Source organism: Nannospalax galili, unplaced genomic scaffold, assembly GCF_000622305.1.
Source record: "Nannospalax galili isolate Female #2095 unplaced genomic scaffold, S.galili_v1.0 scaffold999, whole genome shotgun sequence".
NCBI lineage: Eukaryota > Metazoa > Chordata > Mammalia > Rodentia > Spalacidae > Nannospalax > Nannospalax galili.
Window position 1 is genome coordinate 2,451,154 of NW_008344824.1, and position 27,710 is coordinate 2,478,863.

The 27,710-nt window shown below is 38.1% G+C and overlaps 1 protein-coding gene across 1 annotated transcript in view; it reads right to left on the reverse strand.

Moving 5' to 3' along the window:
• The window catches only part of Aqr (aquarius intron-binding spliceosomal factor), a 93,771-nt gene that overhangs the window by 63,379 nt on the left and 2,682 nt on the right, over positions 1–27,710 (reverse strand). The window contains exons 3-11 of the mRNA XM_008841163.3: positions 26,732–26,772; positions 22,383–22,418; positions 17,536–17,656; positions 14,816–14,956; positions 14,128–14,196; positions 12,250–12,350; positions 7,775–7,851; positions 1,427–1,491; positions 382–498 (exon numbers count right to left, since the gene is read on the reverse strand). Coding sequence (XP_008839385.1) covers positions 382–498; positions 1,427–1,491; positions 7,775–7,851; positions 12,250–12,350; positions 14,128–14,196; positions 14,816–14,956; positions 17,536–17,656; positions 22,383–22,418; positions 26,732–26,772 — 768 coding nt within the window. The remainder of the gene's footprint in view (positions 1–381; positions 499–1,426; positions 1,492–7,774; positions 7,852–12,249; positions 12,351–14,127; positions 14,197–14,815; positions 14,957–17,535; positions 17,657–22,382; positions 22,419–26,731; positions 26,773–27,710) is intronic.

A 27,710-nucleotide genomic window follows, 5' to 3' on the forward strand; every position in this document is an offset into this window, starting at 1 on the left:
AAATATTAAAAAAAAAAAAGGAAAGAGCCGAGTACTGGGGCATACATAGTTCATGCGCTGCTAAAACTACCTATTAAACTGCACAATGGTTATTTACACAACACATGCAACTATCACCAAAGTCATTATTTAGTCCAATAATAAAGGAACATACAGTTAGTATACACATTATATAATTACTAGCATTACATAGGTATATTCAAGAATGCATTTGATTTATACATTCTGATTTTAATTTAAAATGACCAGGAATTAACACCATTCAATTCAATATTGAAAACATTCCCTTTGTCTCATGCCAGGGTATTCCAATTATACAGCAAAGCAAAGATGGACTTAAAGATCACAACAGTAAGCATGCTCCACTCCACCAGGACTCACCTGGGAAAAAAGATGGCCATCCCCTTCTCTTCTAATGAGGCTGGAAAGGTAACAATGAACCAAGAGGTGCGAGTCATCCAGGATGGTGTTAAACCAGCGTCTCGTGGGGAGCAGGGCCTGTGAAAAGCAAAAGTACTGGTAATTCTGCACATATTCTCTGCAGTCAGATAAAATCTACTAATATTTAACTCAGAAGTAGATATCACAAAACATCAGCCAGCCTGCCAAAGGGCAGATTCACAGCATACCAAGAAAAGCCTCATTGATGCTGCAAAAAAAACTCAGTAACTCAGTGACTTTTCCTTTCAAAAATGGTTAAAAAAAAAAAAAAAAAAAAACTTAGAAAAATAAGAGTTAGCACAGGAAAGAATCTCACAGATTGTCTTAATAGTTAATAAACAAAATCCTATAGGAAATCACAGTACATATTGTATAAGTTTAAATGTGAGGCTGTTTTAAAAAGGAGAAGGTCCTTTAAGTGGAGAGTTGTTTTGTTTTGTTTGTTCTATTTTCCATCCTCATTTCCCTTATGGTAGCAAGAAAGATAATGAGAAACTGAGACTGACAATTTGACAAGCACTTATCTAATCAATAACATCATTTAATAGGCACAATTACTCAGAACTGACATGGGTAGAAGATATAAATTAGTTACTGGCAGAGACAGAACATGAATGAAATTCTCATGACTGCTCCATTCACTTTAAATCAAGGAACAACATCCTTTCAATTTCCCACATTAAGGCAGAAAAGGAAAGGAGATGGAGTCAATCTAAACTAGATCAGCTTTGTATTCAGACTTTCCATCAAAAACCTGTGCCTAAAGGATGAAGCCTGCTTTGAGAATCTTCATTTTAAAAGTTGACAAAAAGTAGCAGCCCATGCCAAAGGGACAGCAAAAACCCAAGGAAGCAAACCCTGTGGCTTCCTTGACACTTTGAAACAGGTACAAACTAAAAGCAGTTTCAGGGGATAAGTATCTCAGATGTAGTCATATGCTAAGAGTGTTGATGATTATGAGCGAATCACAGTATGTATTTCTTACCTCCAGATCAATCATAAGCTCAATGAATCTTTCACAGTAATGAACTTTGTCCATAGTGACAGGCTCTAGACATACCGAGAGAAACACATGAGAATCTTACTAGGTCATTTTGTGTGCTATTTCTTAAAACTGACAGCTACTTAATAATTTAAACCAAATCATTATCTTATTCTTTGTAACTGAAACTCACACTATTGTTTTAAAGGCAATCCATTATTATTATCTCTACGAACACGAGAAAGTGAAATGTAGCTTGGGACAAGAGTGCAGCTTAACAATCTGATATGCAAATAATGATAAATAATTTTTTAAGGATTTATTTACTTTATGAGTATTTGCCTATATGTATGCATGTATACCATGTATGTGCCTAGTGCCACAGAGGCCAGATGAGGTCATTGGACCCTCTATGGGAGTTATAGGTGGCTGTGATCTGCCATGTGGGCGGCTGGGAACTGAAAGAGAACCAAGTGCCCTGAACTGCCGAGCCTGGCTCTACTAGGTAGAACTGTCATTTTTTTTAAGTAAGAAGGCAGTTTTTTAGGAGGTAGTTTTATAACCAGAGTTTGCTTCACTTTCCTCAGTATCATCATATACTATACTCCTAAAAATTTTCATGCATAAACGTTTGTGTGTGTGTGTGTGTGTGTGTGTGTGTGTGTGTGCGCGTGTGTGTCTGATATCTGTAGCTAACTTATGGCAGAAACTACATACACCAAAGGAAAGAGTAATTCGCATTGCTTTCCCACTGTCTATGTATGACATTTTATAGTTTTAGAAGAAGTTCTGATTGACTCAGAAATGAAAATGCCAACACACAGAATATTTTAAAAATCATGTTTTATCCTATTCACGAATAAACATGATGTGTTACCTTAAAAATATTTTTGTTTTAAATGAATTATAACCTTGTCGAATAAAATGTTTTTCAAGATATAGGTTTTTTTTTTTCCCCCTTAATCCCAGGAAATAGTATACCATTTACCAGTTAAAACCATGTTGCCAAGATTGTTTCAATTGAAACGAAGATCATTTTTTATCCATTGCTTAGCTCAGAATGCTTGGCAGTGACTAACCCAATGAACCGAGTGCCAGGCCTGTATAAGACAACCCATAAATGCTTAAAATGCCATTTGTTTATGTGTAGTAGCCAGGAAAATACAAGGTCAGGTGTAAAGAAACGTGACAGTTTCTATCTAATACATAGAAATGTTCACTGCAGTTTTTCCTGAGATTTTCTAGTTAACTCATGTTAAGCATCCAGCTGCTGAAACAACAGAAAAATAGAATAGCTTGAAATTATCTACTCTAGATCATTTCCAAGTGAGAAACTGAGGAAAAGATAGCACTCTCATGGGGACAGAGAACCAGAAACTGTGTTCCTGACCATATGCTAGGGCACATAGCTGCTTAAACTAAAGAATTTAGCCAGCTGTGTCAGTGACAGAGTCTCAGCACCCTGGAAGGTACAGCAAGAGGAGCACAGGTTCAGGCTGGCCTAGGCCACACAGCAAAATCCAACCTCAAAAAAACCAAAAACAATCAACAAACCCACCAAGGATTGCACAAGGCCCTGGGCTCAATAAACTAAAGAATTTAAAAGACCTATGTTTAGAATACATTCTTTAAAACTAGCACTTGGTTGCTGCACTGTGTGTGTGTGTGTGTGTGTGTGTGTGTGTGTATGTGTGTACATGTTTTGTCCAAAACAGAGAAAACGAACAAACTCTGTATTCCTTGAAAAATGTATTGGCAACAGCCCAGTTAAAATTAGAATACAAAACCTGGTGCATAAGCACTGCGCTCTGGGTGAGAGACAGACATTCAGTAAATTCCTTACTAATTTCCAATATTCATATGTTCATATCACCTGTCCCTTTCCCCATTCTCTCACCTTTTTACTTCTTGTTAATGCCCTAGTTCTAAATACTCTAAGTTACATTTAAAACCATCAGTACCCGTGTGCTGTCTCTGAACCTTCCTGGGGACAAAAGTGAGGTCCACTAGTGTCATCAACTAGCAGCCAGCACCAGAACTACTGTCATGCTGCATCTGCTGCTACCACAGGCCTAAAACCATAGTAGAGAATATAAATAGACAGGAAGACACACATAAACAAAGCAAATTAAAAAGTAGGAAATGAGGGAAAATAAAAATTGAGGGACACATCTATTCCAACAGATACTTAAAACACACAAAAAAAATGTATGAAAACAAGCCAGGATGACACCTTCACAAGCTTACAAAATTAAATACTGGCAGTCAGAGGCAATGAGATAGCTGAAACTGGGCCAGGAAGACTCCAGAACCCTACTTACGCACCTTCCCTTATTGCCCTTGCCCAATTTAATGTACTCTACTATATAATAAGGCCTATAGAGTCTCATTTGTGTCCCCAAATGTCCTTCAGTGTGGGTTCATCCACTGGAGACTGGTTAACCTAACAGGAGTCCCATCTTTGAAAGAGACTGTCTCTGCCCCTCCCAGCAGCCATCTGTTGCCACAATTTCCTTAGGTGGGGTTGGAGCTTCTTAACCCCCTTCTTCTAGTCTATGTTGGGACTATTTCTGGTTTGAGCTTGCATGGGACTTGTGCACGATATCGCTGTTGCTGTCAAGGCATATGATTAACTGACCAACTGTCTGACACTCTGTTTCCTTGTGGTCATCCATCACCTCTGGCTCTTACAAACTTTCCAATCCCTCTTCTGAGCCTTGGGATATCATTGTCTGTCTATCCATCCATCCACATCCACATCCACATCCACACACACACACACACACACAAAATGTTGGTTAGTTTTTTTTGTCAACTCAACTTGACACAACCTACAGTCACCCAGGAAGAGGGAACCTCATCTGAGGGACTTCCTAGATCAGACTAACTTATAGCCTCATCTGTAAAAGTGTGTGTTGATTGATAACTGATGTGGGAGGGTCCAGTCTACTGTGGGCAGCACCATCCCTGGGCAGGTAGGCCTGGGCTATGGTAGTTAAGCAGAAGTCAGTGACTGAGCCAGGAGTCAGCATTCCTCTGTGGTTTCTCTTTCAGTTCCTGTCTGAGTTCATGCCCTGACCTCTCTGAATGATAACCTGTGATCCGAAATGTAAGCTAAATAAACCCTTTCTGCCCAAGTTGCTTTTGGTCAGAGTGTTTTATCAAGCATCAGAGAAAACTAGAGCATGTACCAAATGTTGGGGCTTCTAATTTCATAAAACAAACACTAAAGGGCATGGAAGGACAGACAAACAGGTCTGGACATAGTAGTGAGTGACTTCAATACCTAATTCTCATTTTTAGATAGGACATCCAGGTTACAAATGGATAGAAAAACTGCAGAGCTAAGCCATATGATAGATCACTTATTTAACAGATATCTACAGAATCCAACAAATAGGGAACATACACTCTTCTCAGCAGTCTGTGCAACTTTCCCTATAACTAATCACATTAGAGACCACAAAGCAAGCCAAAATAAGTAAAAAGAATCAAGTAAGCCTCTGCATCTTATATATCATTATTGCATAATAAAATATAAGTAGAAATCCCAGAGCAAGAGAAACAACAGAAACTACACAAATCCTCAGGAGACTAAACAATGCACTCTAGAATCACCAGTGAGTCCCTGAAGAGATCAGGGAAATTATAAAGTGTCCATAAACAAGTAAAAATGAGAACACAACTCATTGCATCCTGAGAACCTCCAGGATGCAGCCAAAGCAGTTCTAAGAGGAATGCTGAAAGCTGTAAATGCTTGCATTAAAACATTAGAGATTTCAGATTGAACCAGCATGGTATCGTGCATGCTGTCACTATTGCTGCAAGTCCCTAGAAGCAAGTTCCTAGAGTCCTGAAAACTTGCTTCCTTACATTCATGCACCAACCCTGGCTCTTACAATCGTTCTGCCCCTGAGCCGGGTGGGTGAGGTTTAGCATAGGAGTCCTATCCAGGGACACTCACTTTGCAGTCTCTTATTCTCTATGCCTTGGTCAGTTGTGGTCTTCTGTGTGTATCACTCGAGGGAATCTAAATACGATTAAGATTTATTGTATTAAATGCACCAAAACTCAATAAAAAAGCAGAGATCTCAGAAAATTTAATGACATACCTCAAGGCGTTAGAAAAGTAAGAACAAACCAATGCAGTTTATGGCAAGAAATAATAAAGGGCAGAAATCAATGAAATGGAGACGCTACGAACAGTACATGGAATCAATAAAACAAAGAGTTGGTTCTTTGAAAAGATGATTGCCCACAGCCAAACTAATCAAATGAGAGATAGAGAGAGTCAAATTAATGAAAATTAAAGATGAAAAGATGATGCTATAACTGACTCCAATGAATTTCAGAAAATCATTAGTAGTTTGAAAATTTCAATTCCAAAAGAAAAATTAGAAAATCTAGAAGAAAATGGACAAATTTCTAGAATACAAAACCTGTCACAAATTATATCAGAAAACTATTAAAACTTACATAAATCCTAACAATCAATGAAACAGAAGCAGTAATAAGAAGTATCCCCATAAAGAAAAAAATGCAGAATTGGAAGAAACCACTGCTAAATTCTACAAAGCTTTTAAAGAAGATTTAAGCCAACACCCCTCAAACTGTTCCACAAAATAGAAACAGAAGGAATACTACCAAACTCATTCTACAAAGCCAGCATTACTGATACCAAAACTGAGTAAGAACACAACTACACAAAGAGTAAATTATAGACCAATTTCCCCGATGAACATAGACACAAGGATTCTCAATAAAATACAAAGCAAATTCAAGTATGTGCTAAGATTATACAAAATGATCAAGTTGGTGTCATCCTAAGGATACAAGGTTCAACACACACACACATTGATAAACAGACTTAAGAAATCACATGATCATCTTGCTGCTGAATGTGTCAATTTCTGTTGCTACTGCTGCTGCTGCCTTCCTTCACTTACACCAGACTGTATCTTCCTTGGTCTTTCAATATAGACTAAAGACAAACTCTCAGGCATCTTCTAGGCCTTCACTGCCAGACTTGGACTGCTGAGATATTCAGTCTCATGAACTGAGCAGCTAGATAGTCCTCAGGCTCTCTAGTGCACTGTCCTTAGACATCAAGGAAATACAAATTAAAACTTTACTGATTCTATCTCAATCCAAGCAGAAGAGCTATCAAGAAACAAGGCTAGCAAGATGGCTAAGCCTATAAAGACTTGATACCTTACCAGACAAGCTGAGTTTAGTCCCCAGAATCCACATGGTAAAGGAGAACTGTCTCCACAAAGTTGTGTACTGACAAGTGTGCTGAACATATACACAAAACACACAAAATACATGTTTTAAAAAGGAAGAAAACAGCTGGATGTCAGGGCACACAGTTTTAATCCCAACACTCAGGGGGCAAAGGCAGGTGGAACTCTGTTAAGTTAGAGACCAACCTGGTCTATATAGTGAATTCTGGGCCAGCTGGGGATATAGGAAGGGCCTGTCTCAAAACCCCAAAAAAAAAAAAAAAAAAAAAAAAGATCATAACACTTGCAAGAAAATGGATGAGATTGGAAACTGTTATGTGAAATGAGCCAGAGCCAGGGGCAGAAAGAAAAATATCACAGTTTCTCTCATATGTAGAACCCAAGCTTAAATTTGTATATGCATGTATGCATGCGAATTTTATCTATGTTAAGGCCATGAAACTATAAAGGGGGCCTTGATAGGGGAAGAGGCCTTCTGAGGCTTTGGTCAACGGAACACATGTGACATAAAAACAGAAGGGAGACATTTGTGGGAAGGAAGATAGATCAGCAATGGGGGACAGGGGAATGGGGAAGCCAGCGAGGGAGGGAGATGAGCGAGAACAAAGTACACACGAGACTGCCGTGATGAAGCCCACTACTTTGTATGCTAACTTGAAAACATGTGAAAAGAAAAATGGGTCATGTTGAACTTGACCCACTTTTACCTTGTAGCTTATTATCTCCCAAACAATTCTTCTCTTTCCCCCAAGCATTTTATCACTTGAAAACACTACTGAGTACCACACTACACTCAACAAATAAATGAAGTCTGTAACCATCTTATTCTCAACTCTACCAAACATCTTGTACAAAATTTGGACCTGGTAAGCAAATATAAACTGTTCACTATCTACATGAGCACTTCAATAACCACGCCGGTGTTCTAACACCCCTTCAAGGCAGTCCCAATGCTCAGGTTGGCAATATACTGGAAATGGAAAGTACATATACTTCGTTATTGCAATTTTAAATCATGCTAAGAGCAGTATTTAATGAGAAATGAGTAAAGCCCAGGAGGGCAACTATATCATAAATTTTAAAATGAGCTGAGTAAAAGAATAGTTACCAGAAAGTGGGACTGATTTCAGCACAGAGATAAACTTCTGGATGAGCTGTGAGAGAAATCTTCTTTCTTGGTAGGCCCTGAAATCAAACAACAGTAGTAAATTTGTTTTTAAAAATAGCTATTAAAAAGAAAATTTTAAGTAAACTCTTCCAATGTTCTGCTTCGCTCTGATACTGGGATCAAAATTTAAGCACACAGTATCTTATTTGTAAATACAATCCTACAGGAAGAAAGGGCAGACCTCATTATTGGCCTAATGAGCAAGCTAAATAAGTACTTCCTTCAGTTACTAGAAAATTCCACTTAAATTCAAGGGTCAGGACTGCAGGGGACTTTTCAAAATTTCATTTATACTATACCGCTAACCTTAAAAATTTAGTTTCATGTAGTTAAACAGACAGAAGCAATTGTATACATGGTATATTTCATATGTATGTATTTTATATGTATACATTATATGTGTATACATTTTTATGTTTAAGGTACCAAATATGAGTATTATAATGGCTAACGACTAAACGTTATTTTAAAAAATCAAGTTCCTTGAGGCTGGAGAGATAGCGCAGCAGTTAAGAACACTGACTGTTCTTGCAGGAGACCTGGGTTCGAATCCCAGCCCCCACATGGCAGCTAACAACTGTCCGTAACTCCAATCCCAAATAAAATTAATAAATAAAAATATTAAAAAAAAATCAAGTTCCTACTTATTACTAATTTAACCAGTTAATCAGCAAACATTTATTAGGTGGTGGAGAGATGCAAATGATTATGACAATCCTGCTGGAAATCCAAAGTAGGAGAATGATGGGGAATGATCAAAATCTACTTGAGGGGAGGGGAAATGACTCAATGGATAAAGCACTTTGCAGTGCAAGCATGAGTACCTGAGTTGGAGCCTCACTATCCACTTAAAAAGCCTGGCGTGGGGCCATGCACCTGTAATGCTAGTGCTGTGAGAAGGAGGCAGAAGGATTCAGGGGGCTTGGTGGCTGCCTGTCTAGCTAACTGGTGAGTTCTAGGTTCCGTAAGAGACCTTTCAGGAAAAATAAGGTGGTTAGCAATAGAGGACACCCAATGACAACCTCTGGCCTCCGAACTTATGGGCACATACATATGTGCATTCTCACCTTTATGCACATGTGCACACAATCACACACACAAAATGTAAAAAAATATACTTGAAGTGATAACTCATATTATAGAATGAGTAACATAAACCAGCATGCAATTAATAAAACCACCTGACAGCAATTAAGCAAGTGACTCTGCTAGAACAGAAGCTGTGCTAAGGTACTTCATGAGTGATTTCATTCAGTGCCAACAACAGCTCCATGGAAGAGACATATTACTCAGCCTTCACGGTGAAGTTCAGAGGGGAAGTAACTTATCCAAACTACACAACTGATTGTGGGATTTAGTTACGTTTCACTTGAAATCTTCACCCTAAACAACTACCCATATTCAAACCATCACACAAAGAGCTGTGTTTCAGGCGTTCAGAGGACAGAAGATAACACGGTGGTCTGAAGGAGGTGGTCTGACAGTGTTTAGATGGCTAATATTCAACTAGGTGGTGTGGAAGGGAACTCAGGAGAAAGTTTTGAGAAAACAGCTAGACAAGTACAGTAACTGGGGAGGGAGTCACAGAAAAATCAGGAGGGTTTTGAATGCTAGTTAAGGTATTTAAGAGTTTATCTTAGGAGAACAAGTAAATCATGTTGTAAGCTTGGGTAGAAATATGATAAACATAGTTTTGTACGAAAAAAGTACTTTACACTGTTGTGGGAAAGATAGAAGATAATTTGTTGCAGTGGTTAAGTCCAGAGGCTGTAAGGGCCTGAATGATGACAGCAGTGTGATACCAAGAAAGAAGAGGAAGGACAGAGGGTGCTGGCAACAGGCCTACTAGCCTGCTCAGAGCTAGCCAGACAGAAGACCTTCCAAGGCCAACTGGCTAGGAGAATTAAGAGAGTCCCCCACCCGTGTACATGCACACACACTAGTGCACACACATACAAAATCAGGTTTAGGAGGAAAAAATTGAATGAGCGTTATTCAGTTAAGCAAAATCTGAATTCATGACAATCATCTAAGGAAAAGTACAACAGACAAGGTTGCACAAAAAGAGAAAAGCAGTCAGAACCATACAGAGAGAATTAAACCACACTGAGTAATGGAAAAAGTGTCTTGGAAGAAAATAAAACGCAGTAGTCAAATACTGCAAAGGTGTCAGTTGTTGGATAATCAAGACAACAAGATGTTAGCTGGGAAGATTAGAGATTAAAAAAAAGGATAAAGGAACTGGAGCTAGAAATCAAAACAAGAGCAGTCCTCCTCTGACCCTACCATCCTGTCCCTGCGGCTCTTGTTCCCTTACTTGAGACGTTCCTCACATGCAGCTTTCCAACTGTTCCCTCTCTTAGTCACCAGCAGCCTAGTCCCACTGCCTTTAGTCCTTCAGAACCTCCCTGTTATACACCTCATAGTACAGCTCAGCCATCATCGTGGTGCCAGTCATTATCCACACGTGAACCTGCTCAGGCAGCAGTGATGTTTCTCTGAACATGTGCTTCTGCTAGCTGAAGCCACCCTCTTTAGTGCCAAGGCCATTCTCCCCCTTGGTGACTGTCTCACTACTACCCAACCTCCTATCCAGAAAACTACTCTTAACCGTCAATCTCACTGTTGGTAGGTGGCCAACACCTATAAAGTATCCCCTTATTCTCTACCACCATCTTTTTGCCTTCAACTCCACCATTGGTTCAACTTCTCACTCATCTCTTACCAAGTACTACACATGGCTCACACCTCTGCTTCAAGTTCTGTCACCTAAAACAAACTGCTTTCAGAGTGTTCCAAAATTAAAGTCCGATTATATCTACCAATAAAATCCTTAGAAACATCCTCTATAATGGAAAAAAAAAATTCTTACTTGCAAAGTGGTCAGGGGAGATATTTTATATAGAAGGAACTAGGTCCAAAGCATAATTTGTGTCAGATACATAGACTTTTCTCTTTTGGGACAAGTTTTTCTTTTCTTTTCTTTTAAACCTTGACAAATACAGAGCCTTGGGATGAGTCAATACCTTGGACATGGGAGCCAGGGAAAACAGAAAAAAATCAGAAGAAAGTTGGAAGTTAAAGGAGGCTACAAAACATGGTGTTGTCAAAGGAAATGGCACAAAACAAGCAAAACCTCCAAATGTCAGAGAATGAATGGCTGGGAAGGTGGCAAAGAATTTCAAGTGGAACTAAAATGAAGGTGGAAGTTCCAAGCTTTAAATGAAAGGTTACGTATAAGCTGCTCTCCTAAATGGAAGAAAAAATAATGGGAGTCACAGGAAATTAGCAGAGGCAGAGACTCAAGACGGTAAGTCATCCCTGAGCATGCATTTCTGTTGTGTGTGAATATGTGCACCCACATGCACAAACATAAAAGAGCAAGTTAGCAGAAAACAGTGATGGATGGAAGAAAAATGCTACTGGAAGCCCTGGTGAGGTGAGCAAATAAGGTTCCAGCACAGGCCATTCAGTCTTAAAGGGATAAGGGAAGGAATCCCTGAGATCATGATGGTTTCCACTATGTGCTAACAGCTCTTTGCTCCATGGAATAAAAATGCAAGACATTTATCCAAATGATAGTAAGCATTACTACTAGAAATAACTCATGAAATTAGAAGTAACCCAGGATTACGAAAATTATGCATCATAAGATTTGTTAATAAAAACATTACACTTTGCAGAAATAATCTACCAATTACGAACAAACTTTGTTACTACCTAAAAAGCACATGAGAAACATGCACTGATCAAAGGCAAAGAATCATTTTAATTATGAAATTTACAATTATAATATTTAAAACTTGGGTTTGAAAATTTTGCATTTGGATTTGGTGGCTAAAAAATTCACCCCTTTTAATCCCTATGCTTGATTTATTCATTTTTTCCTTAGTGTGTATCAATCACGATGTAACAAATAAATGATCTCTTCATTGTTATCTTTTCCTACTAGAATGTAAGTTCCTTAAAAGCTGAGAATGCTCTTTTTGTTCTCTACTGTATCCCCAATGCCAAAAACAACAGCTGGCAAAACAGCAGATGTTCAGAATTTGTTAAATGAATGAATGATGGCTGAGATGTGCAAGTGACCATTAAAAGCGGAAGGACTAGAGATGCAGCTGTGCAAGAGCAAGGCCCAAAGTTTAACCTTCATCACCACGAAGGAAAAAAGAATGATGGAGGAAGGAAAAGAACAAAAACTTGGACTGATAGCCTGAAGACGATGTATGAGCATAGCTCATGAACAACAGGAAGATCTGCAGCAGCACTCATCACTCAGAGGAAGGAAAGCGAGGTGATGCTGAGGCTGATTTTTCAGTCTTCTGTAAAAACACTCTTACAGCAGTCGGGTGAAAGCTCTTTTGGGACCTGCAAGCCAGCTTGAGCACATATGGAATGAAGTGTCACCAACGTACTGTTCTCTTGCTTCTGGGTCCATCTTTTCATCATTCTTTTTGATCAGGTTCCAGAATTTTCTTAGTTTTGGTGTCTTTTTTAATTCTAATTCCAATCGTGCCTGAAAGAGAATTAGGATATTAGACCACCAGTAACCAACATGTAGAAGGATAAATATTAGACAAACCATTAGCTAGTTTTCTATAGACAAATATAATGGGACAAAACCTGAAAAAAACAAGACAAACTGAAAACCAAGAAATGAGTAATTCTATTTTAAAAACATTATTCGAGGTTGGGCATGGTGGTATGCAGCTTTAATTCCAGCACTCAGGAGGCAGAAGCAGATGGATCTCTTTGAGACTGAGACCAGCCTGGTCTACATAGGGAGTTCCAGGCCAACGGAGGCTACCGACTCTGTCTGAACCCCTGCCCCCCTAAAAGTGCATTATGCAATTCTATACATTTAATAAAGAATAAGATAGAAGAAATTGCTTTTAATAATACTGTAAGCTCAGTAATCAAAATTTTTATGAAATTAAGGATTTAAGTCTGAAATAATGAGTGCTTATAGTTATAAGCACTGAAATTAAAAATGTTTAAGTCTTGAACAATGAACATGGAAATAACTATCAAGGTGAGGGATGTAGCTCAGTGATACGATGCTTGCCTAGCTTGCACAAGGCCCTGCGTTCAAACACAGTACTGAAATACATAAAAACACTCTACCAAAAGTTAAGTATGGAGGAGCTGGTGGGGCATAGTGTATGCCATTAAGCTCAGCACTAGTAAGAGGACTAAAAGCTCTAGGCCAGCCTAGGGTGCACAGTAACATCCTATCTCAAACAAACAAATTGAAAAAAGAAAACAAAAAAGTAAGCAAGCGTGCTGGGTAGCCTCACTTGTCAACGTGACACACCTGGGAAGAAGCTTCAGTTGGTGAAGTGTCCCTACTGAACTGGCCTACGGCACATCTGTGGGGAATTTTCATATGTGAGGGCCCAACCCACTGTGGTGCCACAATGGGCAGGTGGTCCTGGGTTCTGTAAAGCAGGCTGAGCATTAGCCAAAGTAGCAAGCCAGTAACCAGAGTTCATCCCACCATGGTCTCTGCTTCAGTTCTGACCTCCAGGTTCCTGCCCTGGCTCCCCAGGATGAAATGGGAGCCATAAGGTGAAACACACCCTTTCCTCCGCAGTGTGCTTCTGCCAGAGTTCTAGCGTAGCAATAGAAAGTAACTAGGACAACAAGGAGTGCTGCCGTCAGCATATTTTCTCTTGAAATTTACTGAGTATTGCTTATTTGTGTCTTAGGTTTTCATTCTATCAACAGGTACCAAGGAATGTGTCTGTATGTCTGCATGTATGCAGAAACACATATGAGCAGGAAACAGAATTCTGAATAGAGCATTACACTGAAACTTGACTGATTTTACTTAATTCTGAAGATACGTTAACAAACTATGCAACATATTGTTCGATAAAGATTTAATGAAGAAAACAGACGCAGATAATATTAAATAAGGTCTAGAACTTCTGTAGCTGAGTATACATTCTAGACAAGGGAGATTTTAAAAAATTCAGTTTTCATTCAATGTCATCTGAGCATATGCAGAGGATAATAATTATATTTTACTAAATATCAAGTTCATATACACAGTACCTTACTTCACCTTACAATACTAAATTTAACTGGAACGGAACATACATTAGGACATCCATAATAATCCTTAAAACTACAAAAACTACTTTTACAACAAGCTAATGCATAATAAAATTTCTAAGGTGGAAAGTGGGTTTTGGGCTACCATACTTTTCCATCTATATCAAAAGCTACACCATCTGAAACCACATCACTTATAACACATACACAGAGAACATTTTGAAGTAGATACTTACAGGCTGCAAGCCCATCCACATTGGGAGGGAGATAAGCTGCTGTACTTGACTCCGTATCAAGTCTACTTCCTGTCGAGAGCATGAAGAAAACAAGTTTATAAATGTTCTAGCATTGTTTTTTTTTTTTTTTTGACCTAGGTCTTACACTGGTAGTGTCCTAGTAAGCTTCAGTTGTCAATTTGACACACCTGGGAAGAGGGACCCTCAACTGAGGAATTCTTTCCATCAGATTAGCCTACAGATATGTCTCTAGGGCATTTTTCTTTGCTAATTGATATAGGCAGGGCCCAGCCCACTGTGCTCAGTATCATCCTTAGGCAGGTGGATCTGGGCTGCATAAAAAAGGTAGCTGAAGCCTTTAATCCCAGCACTTGGGAGGCAGAGGCAGGCGGATCTCTGTGAGTTCAAGGCCAGCCTGGTCTACATCGCTAGTTCCAGGTCAGCTGGGGCTACAAGGAGGCCCTGTCTCAAAAAGATTTCAAAAAAAAGTATAGAAGGAAATAAGGAGGGATCAAGTCTAGAATCACGAAGAAGTGAACAAGTCTAATAACATGGTTTCAGAAATGGCTGAAGTCCAGCTTCTAAGGTCATCTCTATAGATGCAGAAAAGATGGCTTTCAGGTAACCACATCTAATCTAATCTACAATAAGGAAACCTGAAATTTACCAAAACAGAAAGTAAAATTACCAAGCTGTTGAAGCAATGGTCAAGAAAAAGCAGTAGGACTGTCTGTTCATGGAGTGAAAATTCACCATCAGTTTCAGCTAATGCCGCTTTCAAGATGCACTTAAAAAAGAATGGGAAGTGGTCCGGCTTCTTCTTAAAAGTCTGAAAAGGAAGGAATAAAAATGCGTTTTGAACTGGCTTGCATGCATTTTTCTTTCTTAGAGGAGAACTGGTAGGGTTTTTAGGAATCTGTTAACAAACCAAACAATTACAGGATTATTTGTATGTGTTTAATACAGGCACTGCATGCTTACATTAAGAGGAAGTGAACTGTAGGTTTCTGACAGGACTGTGAGAGAAATGTAAAGCTCACAGGATAATGGCTTCAATTCTCTTATTCTTATACTGATTATGCCTGTATTTAGCTTAAGCTTTACTTCCTTATTAAGATTTTGGAATATTTTAATTTCTTTGATTTAAACAAAAGAAAGCACATCTTAACAAAAATTATCGTTTTCACACTGTAAGTAATCAACCTTGACACAGCTTCCCGTATTATACCTGTTCTTGACTCTTAAGACGTAAATAACATAAATATATTCAAGGCCCCTCTCACTGTCATAGACAAGTGCAACCTGTGTTTATGCTGATTGTCTCCATTCAATTCTCCAAAACAAGTTCCGCAGGCCCAGGATGCTAGTGGCAGTCCTTGCTAATGGACCTTTCAAGCCCTCTGCTTTCTTTCCTTTTCCCAGGGCTTTGAGTGCCTTTCAATGTATTGCTTTTTCCCTGTTTCTTAAACAGCAGTGTTCCTAAGGCTCTAGTTCATTCTTCTTCCACAACTTACAATACCATATGCTAATGATTCTAAATATACATCTTCTGTCTAAGCATCTCCCCTTGGCTCTTGATCCTTAGATTCCTCTGTCTACTAGGAAATGGTGTTTACATATCACTAGTCTATTACCAAGGCAATTTAAGCTCAAAATCCAAAACTAAATAGCCCTCCACAGTATTCCTCAACTCCCCTGTTCTTATCTTGGCAAACAGCACCATCATCTATTATTGTCAGATGCCTGCATTTGGTAGGTTATGGAAAATACCCTTCCCTAATGCTATTTCAATTAAGTATCAAATCCAGCCAATTCTTTTTTAAATCTTGTATGTCCTTTAAATCTAATTCACAGCTCTGCTTTCTGCAAGTTGTTACCTGTGTCAGCTATAATCTGAAAATATTAAAGAAAAATTCTAGAAAAACAATTCATGTTTTAAACTGTATACTGCTCCAAGGAATGTGATGTAATTTTGCTCCATTTGGCCTAGGTTATTAATCACTCCCTAGACCATCCAAGTTACAAAAACTATTTGTTTCTAGAAACGTAGTCTTCTCGGTTAGCAGACTGACTGTTGTGGCATGGAGGTATTTATATTCATTTAATCCTTATTTTATGTAAAGACTCCAAAGTACAAAAGTAGTGATCATTTTAGTCTAGTATACAGTGTAATTCTATTTTATTACTATTTATTGTTGATCTTTGACTGGGCTCAATTTGTAATCTGAACTTTACCATACATAATACATAGGAAAGCATAAAGTACAGGTAGGGTCAGTACTTTCTGAGGTTTCTGGCATCTATTGCAACGTGTCTTGTATCCCCTGTGCAAAGGGGGAATTCCTGCAATGGTATTTCTCTATTTCAACCTCTATTCACCAAAGTGGTCTTTATAACATTCAAATTGATGTCTCTGGCTCAAAAAAATTTCCCTTTTTCTTTCCATAATGGCTATAAGAAATTTCATGAGATTCCCTAGGGTCGCTTAGTAACTTCTAAGACCCATGGCTGAACCTGGGCTCTAATGTGTCCTAAGATGGCAATCATATTTGAGAGAAATTTCCATGATTTTATCTTAAAGACTCTAAATTTTATCTTAGACATTTTCTCATTTTGGAAATCACTTCATCAAATAAATCGCAATTGTACATGCTTTTGGTTCATTAAAAAAATATGACTGGGGGGCTGGAGAGATGGCTCAGCAGTTAAGAGCACTAGTTGTTCTTGCAGAAGAACAAGGTTCGAATCCCAGCACCCACATGGCAGCTAATGACTGTCAGTAACTCCAGTTCCAGGGGATCCAACAGCCTCTTCTGTCCTCCACGGGCATTGCACACATGGGTGCACTTACCTACATGCAGGCAATACACGTGTACACATAAAAATAACAAATATTTTAAAAAAATATATGTGACTGGAAGGAAACTTTTAAAAAGCAGGCCATTTTATGGTAGGTAAAGAAAACCTACATTTGGATTCTTCTAAGACTGTTGAGCCACAAAAGAAATCTTCAGTTCATTAGAAATTTCAAAAGGAAAAATAGTTCCAAATTGACAAAAAAAAACCCCAAAACCCTGAAATTACAGTATAAACATCTGTCTTAACTTTCATACATTGTCTATTACAGCTATAATTACAACTGCCACTTTACCAACTCCAAATGTCAGCTTTTACAACCCCTATCATTCTTAGTTTCAAGAATAACATAGAAACTAACTCTACCTCCTATATTTCAATTCAGAGCCGTTAGCTCGAAGCACTACCACCAGAGGACCAGCATTACCATTCACAAACATTCCTTTCCCTCTAGTGTTTAACACTGGGTAAAGTTCTACCCTGCGGCTACATCTGATACCAGGAATTGCTTCTGCTACTCTGTAAAAGAGAAGCTTTTGGTTGAATTGTTACCTCCCAGGCAGGGACGTTCTCTCTGAACTTCTCATTCACCATACAGCAGATGGACATTAAGTAGGCCTTGCTGGACACCTCTGGAGAATAATTCATCCAGAGATAATTTTCAAGATATTGGCTATAAAGAGTAAAAAGACATAAATATTTCATCAGTTACACTGTACTGCAACACTCACCTGAAAAAATGGAAATATTTCATATGAAAATATTTTGAAAATTCATATTTATGATTTATGAACTTTTCACAAATTTACCTGCAATCTGGGTCAGTGCTACCTTGTGGACACTTATATACACTGTGGCTTCAGATAATGACACTGACATATTTTCAAGTAAGAAGATACACACGCTACTGACTACCATGGCTACATCTTTGTCGTCAACTTGACTGGGTTCAGAATTATCTGGGAGACTCAGCTCTGGGTACGTCTGTGGGAGTGTTTGTGGAGATATTTAAATAAGAAGGAATGACCCATTCTGAATGTGGACACTTTGGATTTAGTGGAAAGAAGGAGAAAGTGAGCTGAGCACCAGCTTTCTATCTCTACAGCTGCTCTGCCCCCATGTCTTCTCTACCATGATGAACAACTGCACCTTCAAACTTTAAAGCCAAACAAACCCTGCCTTCCCTATGCAGCTTGCCAGGTGTTTTGTCACAGCAACAGGAACAGCATCTAAATATACTGACATATGTAATTATCTATCACTGAATATTCCCTAATCTAAGGCTCACATGAAGTAAAAGAATAACAAATATTTAACAAATATTAGCTCTAGGCCAAAATGATATGATGGGCATTTTCACAAACAAATGTATATGAGGCATTAGACTAACTCCTCTAGGGAAAATGACTTCTATAAATTATGGGGCTCAATCAAAAAAGCCCTTATAATACTTAGTTTACAAGGCAATACAACAAAATTAAGTTTTCAAGGTAATTAATATTTTTCCTCTCTATCTACTAAGATTTTTATTTTAAACTTCTAATCTTTTTTCTATTTCTGTATCTCAAGAGTTCACTTGCACAGGCATTTCTTTTCATGAGCCTCCCATTAGAAATCCTTCTCGATTAATTCGCAAGAATGTAGGAAACTGGTTAAGATTTTACCCAAATATTGGTCAAAAGAATTTAATTGAGAGACCTAGTGTGCTATCTAAAAACAAGTGAAGATACATGTCATTCCTTTCTTCCACATTTAAATTATTTTCCTTAAATTATGTCCTTTAGAATTTCTGTCAGCAATAGTATGCTGGTGTTAATCGAGAACATTTATGTCATGACAGTTTAGCTCAGTATAGAATTCTAAGTGGATGATAACGGTCTTACTTCACTATGTTTTCTATCAGTACCGTTGACAGTGTACAATCAATCTATGCTTTTTCTCAGTAAGAAAGACAACTTTTGGTCTTGCAGTTTTTAAAATCTTCATTCTACCTTTGTTTTCAGTAACTCTATTCATAATTTGCTCCGTTACCAGAATTTTCCATGTACTTTATCAATTCTAAAAAATTCTCAATATTCTATCTTCTAAACTGACAGTTTCCCATTTCCCATCAATTCCTCCTCAAAGTCCCACTGAGTCTTCTCATACAGGTCCCTGGATCTCTTTCTTATTTTTCATCTTTACTGCTGCCTGCCATTTTCTAATTAATCTCCTCAGATATATTGTCTGAGTTCTTTGGAAGGAGGATCTAATTCAATTTGTTTATTGTTCACTTTTACATATCTAATTTGCTTTGCAATTTGGGAGTGTGAAGTCACCTTTACCAGAGTTTATCTGTAGACATATTTTTCAGTATACTTGAAATATATACCCTTCAACCGACTGTGACTAGCAATAATCGGATATATAGAAATTAGAGATGCATGTACAAACATCTAAGTGTTAGTTGCATTAAAAATGAGTTTTTCTGTATGAAACAACATATTTTAAAATGAAATGGAGATCTTTTTTAAAGGTTAAAACCTCATTCAATTTTGTCTTATAGGGTTTATACAGAGTACAATAATGTATAATTGAATTAATTCAACACTATGAACCTAAAAATTACAGCCAATTTTGAAAGAGATGCATCTTTGCTCTGGAAACTGCTACTGACTATGTCAATACTGTTGTAATGAAATGCTTCTAATTATATGGTTATTAAATAAATTTTAAAAAATTATCCTAAAAAAAGAAATGTACACCCTTCAAGCATATATATGTATATATACATACATATATGTGTGTATAGATATATAGAGATTATCTATCTATCTATCTATATCTATCTATCTATCTATCATCTACATATATATATAGAGAGAGACAGAGAGATTCTTTTCACATGCTATCTATCTATCTATCTATCTATCTATCTATCTATCTATCTATCTATTCTATCTATCTATCTATCATCTACATATATATAGAGAGAGAGACAGAGAGATTCTTTTCACATGCTCCAGTTATCAGGAGGTGTCAGTTTCTAATAGCAATGTCTTTAATGTTTTACGTTGTATGTTATCTAACTACACAAGTTCAAAACCTATTATTCATTCAGATAAGAGAAAAAAGGGCAACGATTTGTTTAAAGTAACATAGACAGGATGGACTCCAAGCTACATCTTTTCTCCAAACACAAGATTTATTCAACAACCCCTTGACTATACTTCAGCAGTTGCACTTAATACATAATACTTTCCTCCAATGACCTTTAACAGAAATCCTTTTCAGTTCACTTTCCTGAACTCAGCTAACTCTTCCATGCCATCTCAGAATCTCCTCTGGCAAAACCCCTCAATTCCTTTCTACTACAAACTTTACAATGGTTCTATCTTCAGGATGGCACAGAGAAAATAGCATTCTCACATATAAATTACATTAACCTTCCTGTCTTAGTGTCCCTTCCTGATGCTGTGATAAAATTCTCTAACAAAAGCAATTCAAGGAGAAAAGGTTTATTTCATCTCACAGTTTAGGGGTACAGTAAGTCATGGCAGGGAAGCCAAGGCGGCAGCAGCTTGAAGTCACTGGTCACATCATATCCACAGTCAGGGAGCAGAAAGTGATGCATACTAGTGCTCAGCTTGCTTTCCCCATCTTACACAGTCCAGCCCAATCCAGGGAATGGTCCTACCCACAGTTAAGATGGGTCTCCCACATCAACTAGCCTATCAAGACAATTCTTCACAAACATTTTCAGAGGCTAATTCTAGTTTAGATAATCCCTCACAGGTATACCCAGAGCTTATCTCTTAGGTGATTCTAGACCTGTCAGGTTGATAACACCAACCATCATACCATTTCTCAGTATCTAAAAATCTTTAACTATCATTAATGCCTTCAATGTATATTAAGATGCATTCTCTCTCCACTCCTGCAACACTTCTGCTTTCTTGCTCTAGGAGTCTGGTTAATTCTAACTACATACCAGAACCTTCTCTATTTGTATCTGTCTTTGCTACAATGTAGATCCTGAATGTCATCCAAAATCCGTTGTCTTAAAGGCTTGATCCCTAGTGTGTAGTGCTACTGGAAGGTACTAGAACCTTTAGAAGCTGGGTCTAATGGAAGGAAGTTGGGTCACTAGGAGTATGAACCTGAAAGAGATTCTGGGCGTGAGCCCTCTCCTGTCTTTCCCTTTGCTTCTAGGCTGCTATGGAGTAAACATGCCTCCTCTGCCACGTGTTCCCACCAGGACACACTGTGCCATGACAAGCCCAAAGCAACAAGGGCGAGTGACCATGGACTGATTCCTCTGAAACTACAAGCTAAAACAAAGCTTCTTCTTTAAAAAAAAAAGGGGCGGGGAGGGTGGTGTGGGACTGGAGAGATGGCTCAGCAGTTAAGAACACTGGCTGTTCTTGCAGAAGACTCAGGTTTGAATTCCAGCACCCACATGGCAGCTAACAACTGTCCATAACTCCAGTCCAGGGGATCTGACAGCCTCCTCTGTCCTCCAAGGGCATTGCACGACATGGGTGTACTTAGCTACATGCAGGCAATACATGCATACACATAAAATAAAAATAAAATACTGAAGAAAAAAATCAGGAATTTTGTTATAGTAATGAAAAACCAAGTTTTCTTGAAAAGCAGTATGATACGGTATAAAGTATGTATTTATTCAAGGGCCAGAGAAGCCTCATGTCTAGTTTTAGTTTTCTCCTCTATAATCCAGAAAGACCTGAGATTACTGTGAAACTCAAAATGAATCACAGGTTCTTAGGGTATACCAGTTAATTCATAGCTATAAAGTTCAGTTTCCCTCTAAAATAAGATCACTTACTTCTTGTCATGTTAAATGAGGATCAAATGAGTGTACATAGGGAATAAGTCACTAACACAGAGCCTCTTACCTCTCTGATGCAGGCCAGAAATCAAGGACATATAGCAAACTAGAAAAACCTTGAACTTGGACATCAGACACCAGCACATCAGCTCTACCAATTACTTAACTGTACTATCTTGAAAGTAAATCACTTAACCTCTGTACTATCAGTTTCTTCCAGTAATTGAAGAGGGTAATACTTCCATTTCAGGGTTGCTATGAGTCCTATATATATGAAATGTCTAGCACTGTGGTAAGCGTAAGACAAGTGTTCATTTTTATTTTCCCACGTACTTTCTATACACTAGCCAACCCTGGTTGTATCATGATCTGTTATTCCTTTATAATCAAAACTTGTAGATTCTTGGGATAGGGATGTAAGTCAGAGGTAGAGAAATACACAAAAAAACAAAATACACAGAAATATACAAAAAAAGTGAAGTCACAAAAGTGACGTCACACTGTCATCTTTAACTTCATCAAAGTGATGGCTTGTATTTTCTTTTTTAAGTGATGCCTTTTAACTCACCTAAATTCCAACAGCATTATTTTTCTGATGGCAAACCTAAAAACACAAAAGAGAAGCCTTTGAAACAGAAAATACAACCTTTCAGAGGTATTAATTTCTATGTATTTTGGAGTCTTGTTTTAAAATTTAAAGTAGACATCAGACTTTTTTTGGTGTGTGGGGGGGGTCTCTTTTTGAGACAGGGTCTCCCTGTAGCCCCAGCTGGCCTGGAACTCATTATGTAGACCAGGCTGGCCTTGAACTCACAGAGATCCACCTGCCACTGCCTCCTGAGGGCTGGGACTAAAGGGCTGACATCAGATTTTATAACACCAGATCACAACCACCAAAGGCCAGTCTAGTCCAACTTTGTTAAAAATAGCATCCATCCATCTCAAAGACATATCTACCAATATCCCAAACGTGAAGTCAGATATTCATATATCACTTAGTTAAGTGAACCTAAAATATTTCAGACTACTTTGTGGGGGATACTAGATATTTCTCTTTATTATGCTGTCCTTTTAAAATATTTTTATTGAGTTTTTTTGTACATTTCATATGATAGATCTTATCAAATTTAGGTCCCCCTCCCCCACCTGCACTACCCCATAACCCACCCACCCCCCACCAGGTTTCTTGCATTCTGTCATATATGTTAAGTCCTTTCCAGTCAAGCATTTGTACCCAGATGTCCCTGGGTGTAAGTTCATTCACTAGAGTCTAGTCAGGCTTTCTAGAGTCACTCCCTTAAAGAAGATCTACTCTCCTTTTTATAACAGAAGTTCTTGGTTTTCCATGAATAAATGAAGCTGTGGGCATGCGGAATCTCTCCAAAGGTCCAAATGACTAGTAATTTGTTTTTATCTTTTTCTATATTGGAAATAAAGCAGCTGGACCAGAACGCTGCTGCTAGGTGATAGTTTCCAGCTTTGAAAATTTAAATGTATATGATAGGTTTGTAATACCTCAGGAGACTATTATCCTGTTAAAATCATATTCCACTGGTTTCTGAGCTCTTCACTGAGCAAGCAATACCCAGAACTCCAGTAAGAATTAAACTAATTTTACTATGCAAAAGCAAAAAGCTGAAGGAATAATGACAAACATGATACTGCAGCTGGGGAGGCCAGAGTGGATGGGGCACAGGGAGAGGCACGCTCCAGAACAGCAGCTGCACTAAAGGTGTACGTGGAAGATGTGAAAACTCATTTAGACACTAGACACAGAGCAGAAGAATCTCAGAGACAGGAAAGACTAAAAGTAATAATCACAAATACTTGTTAGGCATCTATATATTTTTGTTAGTTTCCAATGTTGACTGACAACATGCATTAACCCTGACACTGTGCCCCAAACCTAGCATACATTTCAGTAAATCTATCCAAAGTTGGAGGAGACATGCTTTCCTGCCACACAGTCTCAGCATATGGTTGTGTAAGAATAAAGGGTCTGGAGTTGTGTAGGACACTTGAAACCAAATTTTAAAAAGATAAAAACAAACAAGGAACACTATTTTGAGATGCTAAAAAGGGCTCTGCTATTATGAATTTGTGATATATTATTTAGATGCTTTTAAGTGAGCCTGTTCATTTACCTTTAATTGTGTGTGTGTGTGTGTGTGTGTGTGTGTGTGTGTGTGTGTGTGTGTGAGTGATGTATGGGGGATGGGGGTCAGAGGAGAGGCATACCATGGCATGCATGTGCAGGTCAGAGGACAACTTTGTGGAGTAGGTTCCCTCCTTCTACCTTTGTGTAGATGCTGGAGGCTGACCTCAGGTCTCCAGGCTTGTATAACAAGCACCTTAACCTGCTGAGGGATCTGGTTGGCCCAATTCTCATTCACTTTGCCATACTTATACTCTAGGATGTGAGAGTGAAGGAACAAGCAGGGGCTTCTGGAATGCTGACAATGCTCTAGGTTTCTGTGCTGTGTAACTTACACAGGTACACTAGGTTCTTTTAGTGTCACATTTCATAATAAGAGTCTGAACATTTCAAATAAAAAGAAACAAAAACACTGTGGCAAAGTAAATTATTTAAGTAACTGTTTTATTTTGTTTCACCTTAAAATTCACCTAATGGATTCACAATAGGATTAATAATACCACAGGGTACAAGTTAAGAGATTCTAGAGGGCAATGGATACTGTTCCTATTAAAGAACAAAGTAATGGGTAAGAGCCAGGGAAACAGGATTTAGTACTTGCCTGTGCCTCTAACTACTAGTAAATAGTTTGAGCAAGTTACTTTTCTATAACTTAAGAGTCTTTATCCACAATATGCAGATAATAATAGCATCACAAGGTTCTTATAAGGGCAAATGTGCTAGTCTATGTAAAGTGCTTACAACAGAAGCTAGCATCCAGTAAGCACTTAAACAGTAAAAATTATTATTTTAAATATTTAAGTAATTGTTGTACAAAAATACATTAAGGGAAGCTTTTGTATAAAAATACATTAAGGGAAGCTTTCCAAAACTGGCAATGCAAAGAACAGTACAAGTAAAACAAATGAACTGTGTAATCTGCATACATTAACTGGGTGAACAGGCAAAAAGGTCTTATAAGAACCAATTCTAGGGGCTGGAGAGATGGCTCAGTGGTTAAGAACACTGGTTGTTCTTGCAGAAGATCCAGGTTTGAATCCCAGCACCCACATGGCAGCTAACAACTGTCTGTAACTCCAGTCCCAGGGGATCCAACAGCCTCTTCTGACCTCTGCGGGCATTGGACGACAGGGTGCACTTACCTACATGCAGGCAATACACGCATACACAAACACACACACACACACACACACACACACAAAGAACTAATTCTAGCAGAAGTGATTACTGTTACACCATAAGAATATTTACTCATTAACTTATTTCCAAATGCCAACAAGGAAAGCAGGGTTGATGCACAAAAATGTATGCATATCCTGACACTAAAAGTATCTCGTGACTATAAACAGCCCATTTTCATCGTGTAGACTGGTTAATAAATATTACATCAAGCTATTCCTCAGATACTGAAGATGTCACATAGCTCAGTAAAATAATTTCCTCAGGCACTAGCCTGGAGCAATTTATGTTATAAAAGTCCTCTTAGTATTCAAAGCTGTGTACAAGATGACGGAATGCTGCTAACAGTGCCATGGTAAATCTTTGTGAGTCCTGCCAATCACAGTTAAAAAAATAATGGAGCCAACAAAAAAATTATCTTTGTAGTAAAGATTTAAATGGGGAAAAAAATAGTATCCACTGTAATGAAGACGTGCTGAACATTCAAGGTTCATTTTCAGATGAGTAAAAACAACATAGAAGAAAAAGTCTCTCTTACCCCCACGTACACACACACAGACACAGATACAGAAACACAGACATACACCCAGTACTGAAAATTCACGGATCATATTCAGATGAGTAAAAACAACATAGAGAAGAAAAAGTCTCTTACCTCTCCACCCCACACACACGATGCTAGAATTTACCTACTTACTTTCTTTAGTTAAATTCCCTCAGGCAATTTTACCCATGCCCAGCCCGACCAACAGTCGTCCCTCTCCCATTACCCCTAGAATGCTAACGAGAGAGAGAGAGAGAGAGAGAGAGAGAGAGAGAGAGAGAGAGAGAAAGAGAGAGAGATTATCTAATCTAGCTCTTTCACTGTTGTACTTTTTGCATGGAAATAGGGCTAATTTGGAGTAAGCTCAATCCAGTGTCTAAGTCTACACATCCAACCACTTATTCTACATATCCATCTACATGGCTTTAAATAGCTAGAATGAAAATATTAAAAACAGAACTAATGTTCTACACACAATCTCATCCCCAATAATGGCAAGTCAGCTGGTATCACCCGGCAACTTAAGCAAACTCTTACCCCCTTCTATATATTATCCAAAAATGACTACATCTTGCCTAGTGTGGTGGAGAATGTCTTTAGTCCCAGCACTCAGAACACTGAGGCCAGCCTGGTCTACAGAGTGCCAGGCCAGCTGGGGCTACAGGGAGACCCTGTCTCAAAAAGACCAAAAAAGAAAAAATATAAACTGTATCTTTTGATTTTTAAATTTATATAGCTTATACATTATTTGTGTATTATTTTGAATTTACATTTTATTTTATAATCTTTGAGAGAGAGTTTATCAGAAATGATAACTATTATTAATGAACTTGACATAAATCTATGCTTACTATCTCACAGTCAAAAATCAAATAAACCCGGCAGGATTTAATCCATCTAATCTGAAATAAAATTTAGAAGACACAGAACATATGACTTTGTAATACTTATCCAAGTTATGACCATAGTCAGAAGCTCAAATGGGATCCAACTTGGTCTACCTAGAATCCCAAAGTATCGCAATTAAACTCATTCCTACCTTGACTTGACAATCTCTTTTTCATATATCTCTTCAATTACCTGTTGCCAAAAATAGAAAAATGTTTAATATGTCACACAACTTTTTCACTCTACATCAATAGTTTTTGTTTACTGAGATTATATAAGTTAGTTTATGAAAAAGCAAATATTACTGCTATTAAAATTAGAGACTTTAAAATAATCACATTATACGTCTCAAAAATGTAAAATAACAGAATATGAAGTAGCAAAAAAAAGTAACAAAATCCATCTGCATATAAACAAAGCTCCAGCGTATTCTTTATTTTTTTATTTTATATTTTTTATCATTTTTATATTATGTGTATAAATATATTGCCTGCATGCATGTAAGTGCCCTCATGTTGTGAAATGCCTACAGAGGTCAGGTGATGGTGTTAGATCCTCTGGAATTGGAGTTACGGACAGTTGTTTGCTGCCATGTGGGTGCTGGGATTCGAACCCGGGTCTTCTGCAAGAACAACCAGTGTTCTTAACTGCTGAGTCATCTCTCCAGCTCCGAAAATACATTTTCAAATAAAATATTTGAGCTCAAGTAATGTAATAAAATTTATTTTATTTTTATTTTACGTGTATGCGTGTGTTGCCTGCATGTAAGTGCACCCATGTTGTGTACTGCCCATGGAGGACAGAAGAGGCCATCAGATCCCCTGGAACTGGAGTTACAGTTCTTAGCTATGTGGGTGCTGGGATTTGAACCCGGGTCTTCTGAAAGAACAGTGTAAGAACTGCTGGGCTATCTCTCCAGCCCCATAATGTAATAAAATTTTAAGTTAAGTCTAGCTTTACCAAGGCTGCCCAAAGCATCATAATTCCCTTTACAGTGGAGAACTTGAGTGGGCATCCTCACATGTTAGCATGCAACATGTTAACATCTACTTCATATAAAGAGTTACATTTTAAGACTCTAGTCAGGTAAGAATCTTCCATTTAGGAACTCTGCCTTTCATTTTTTTTTT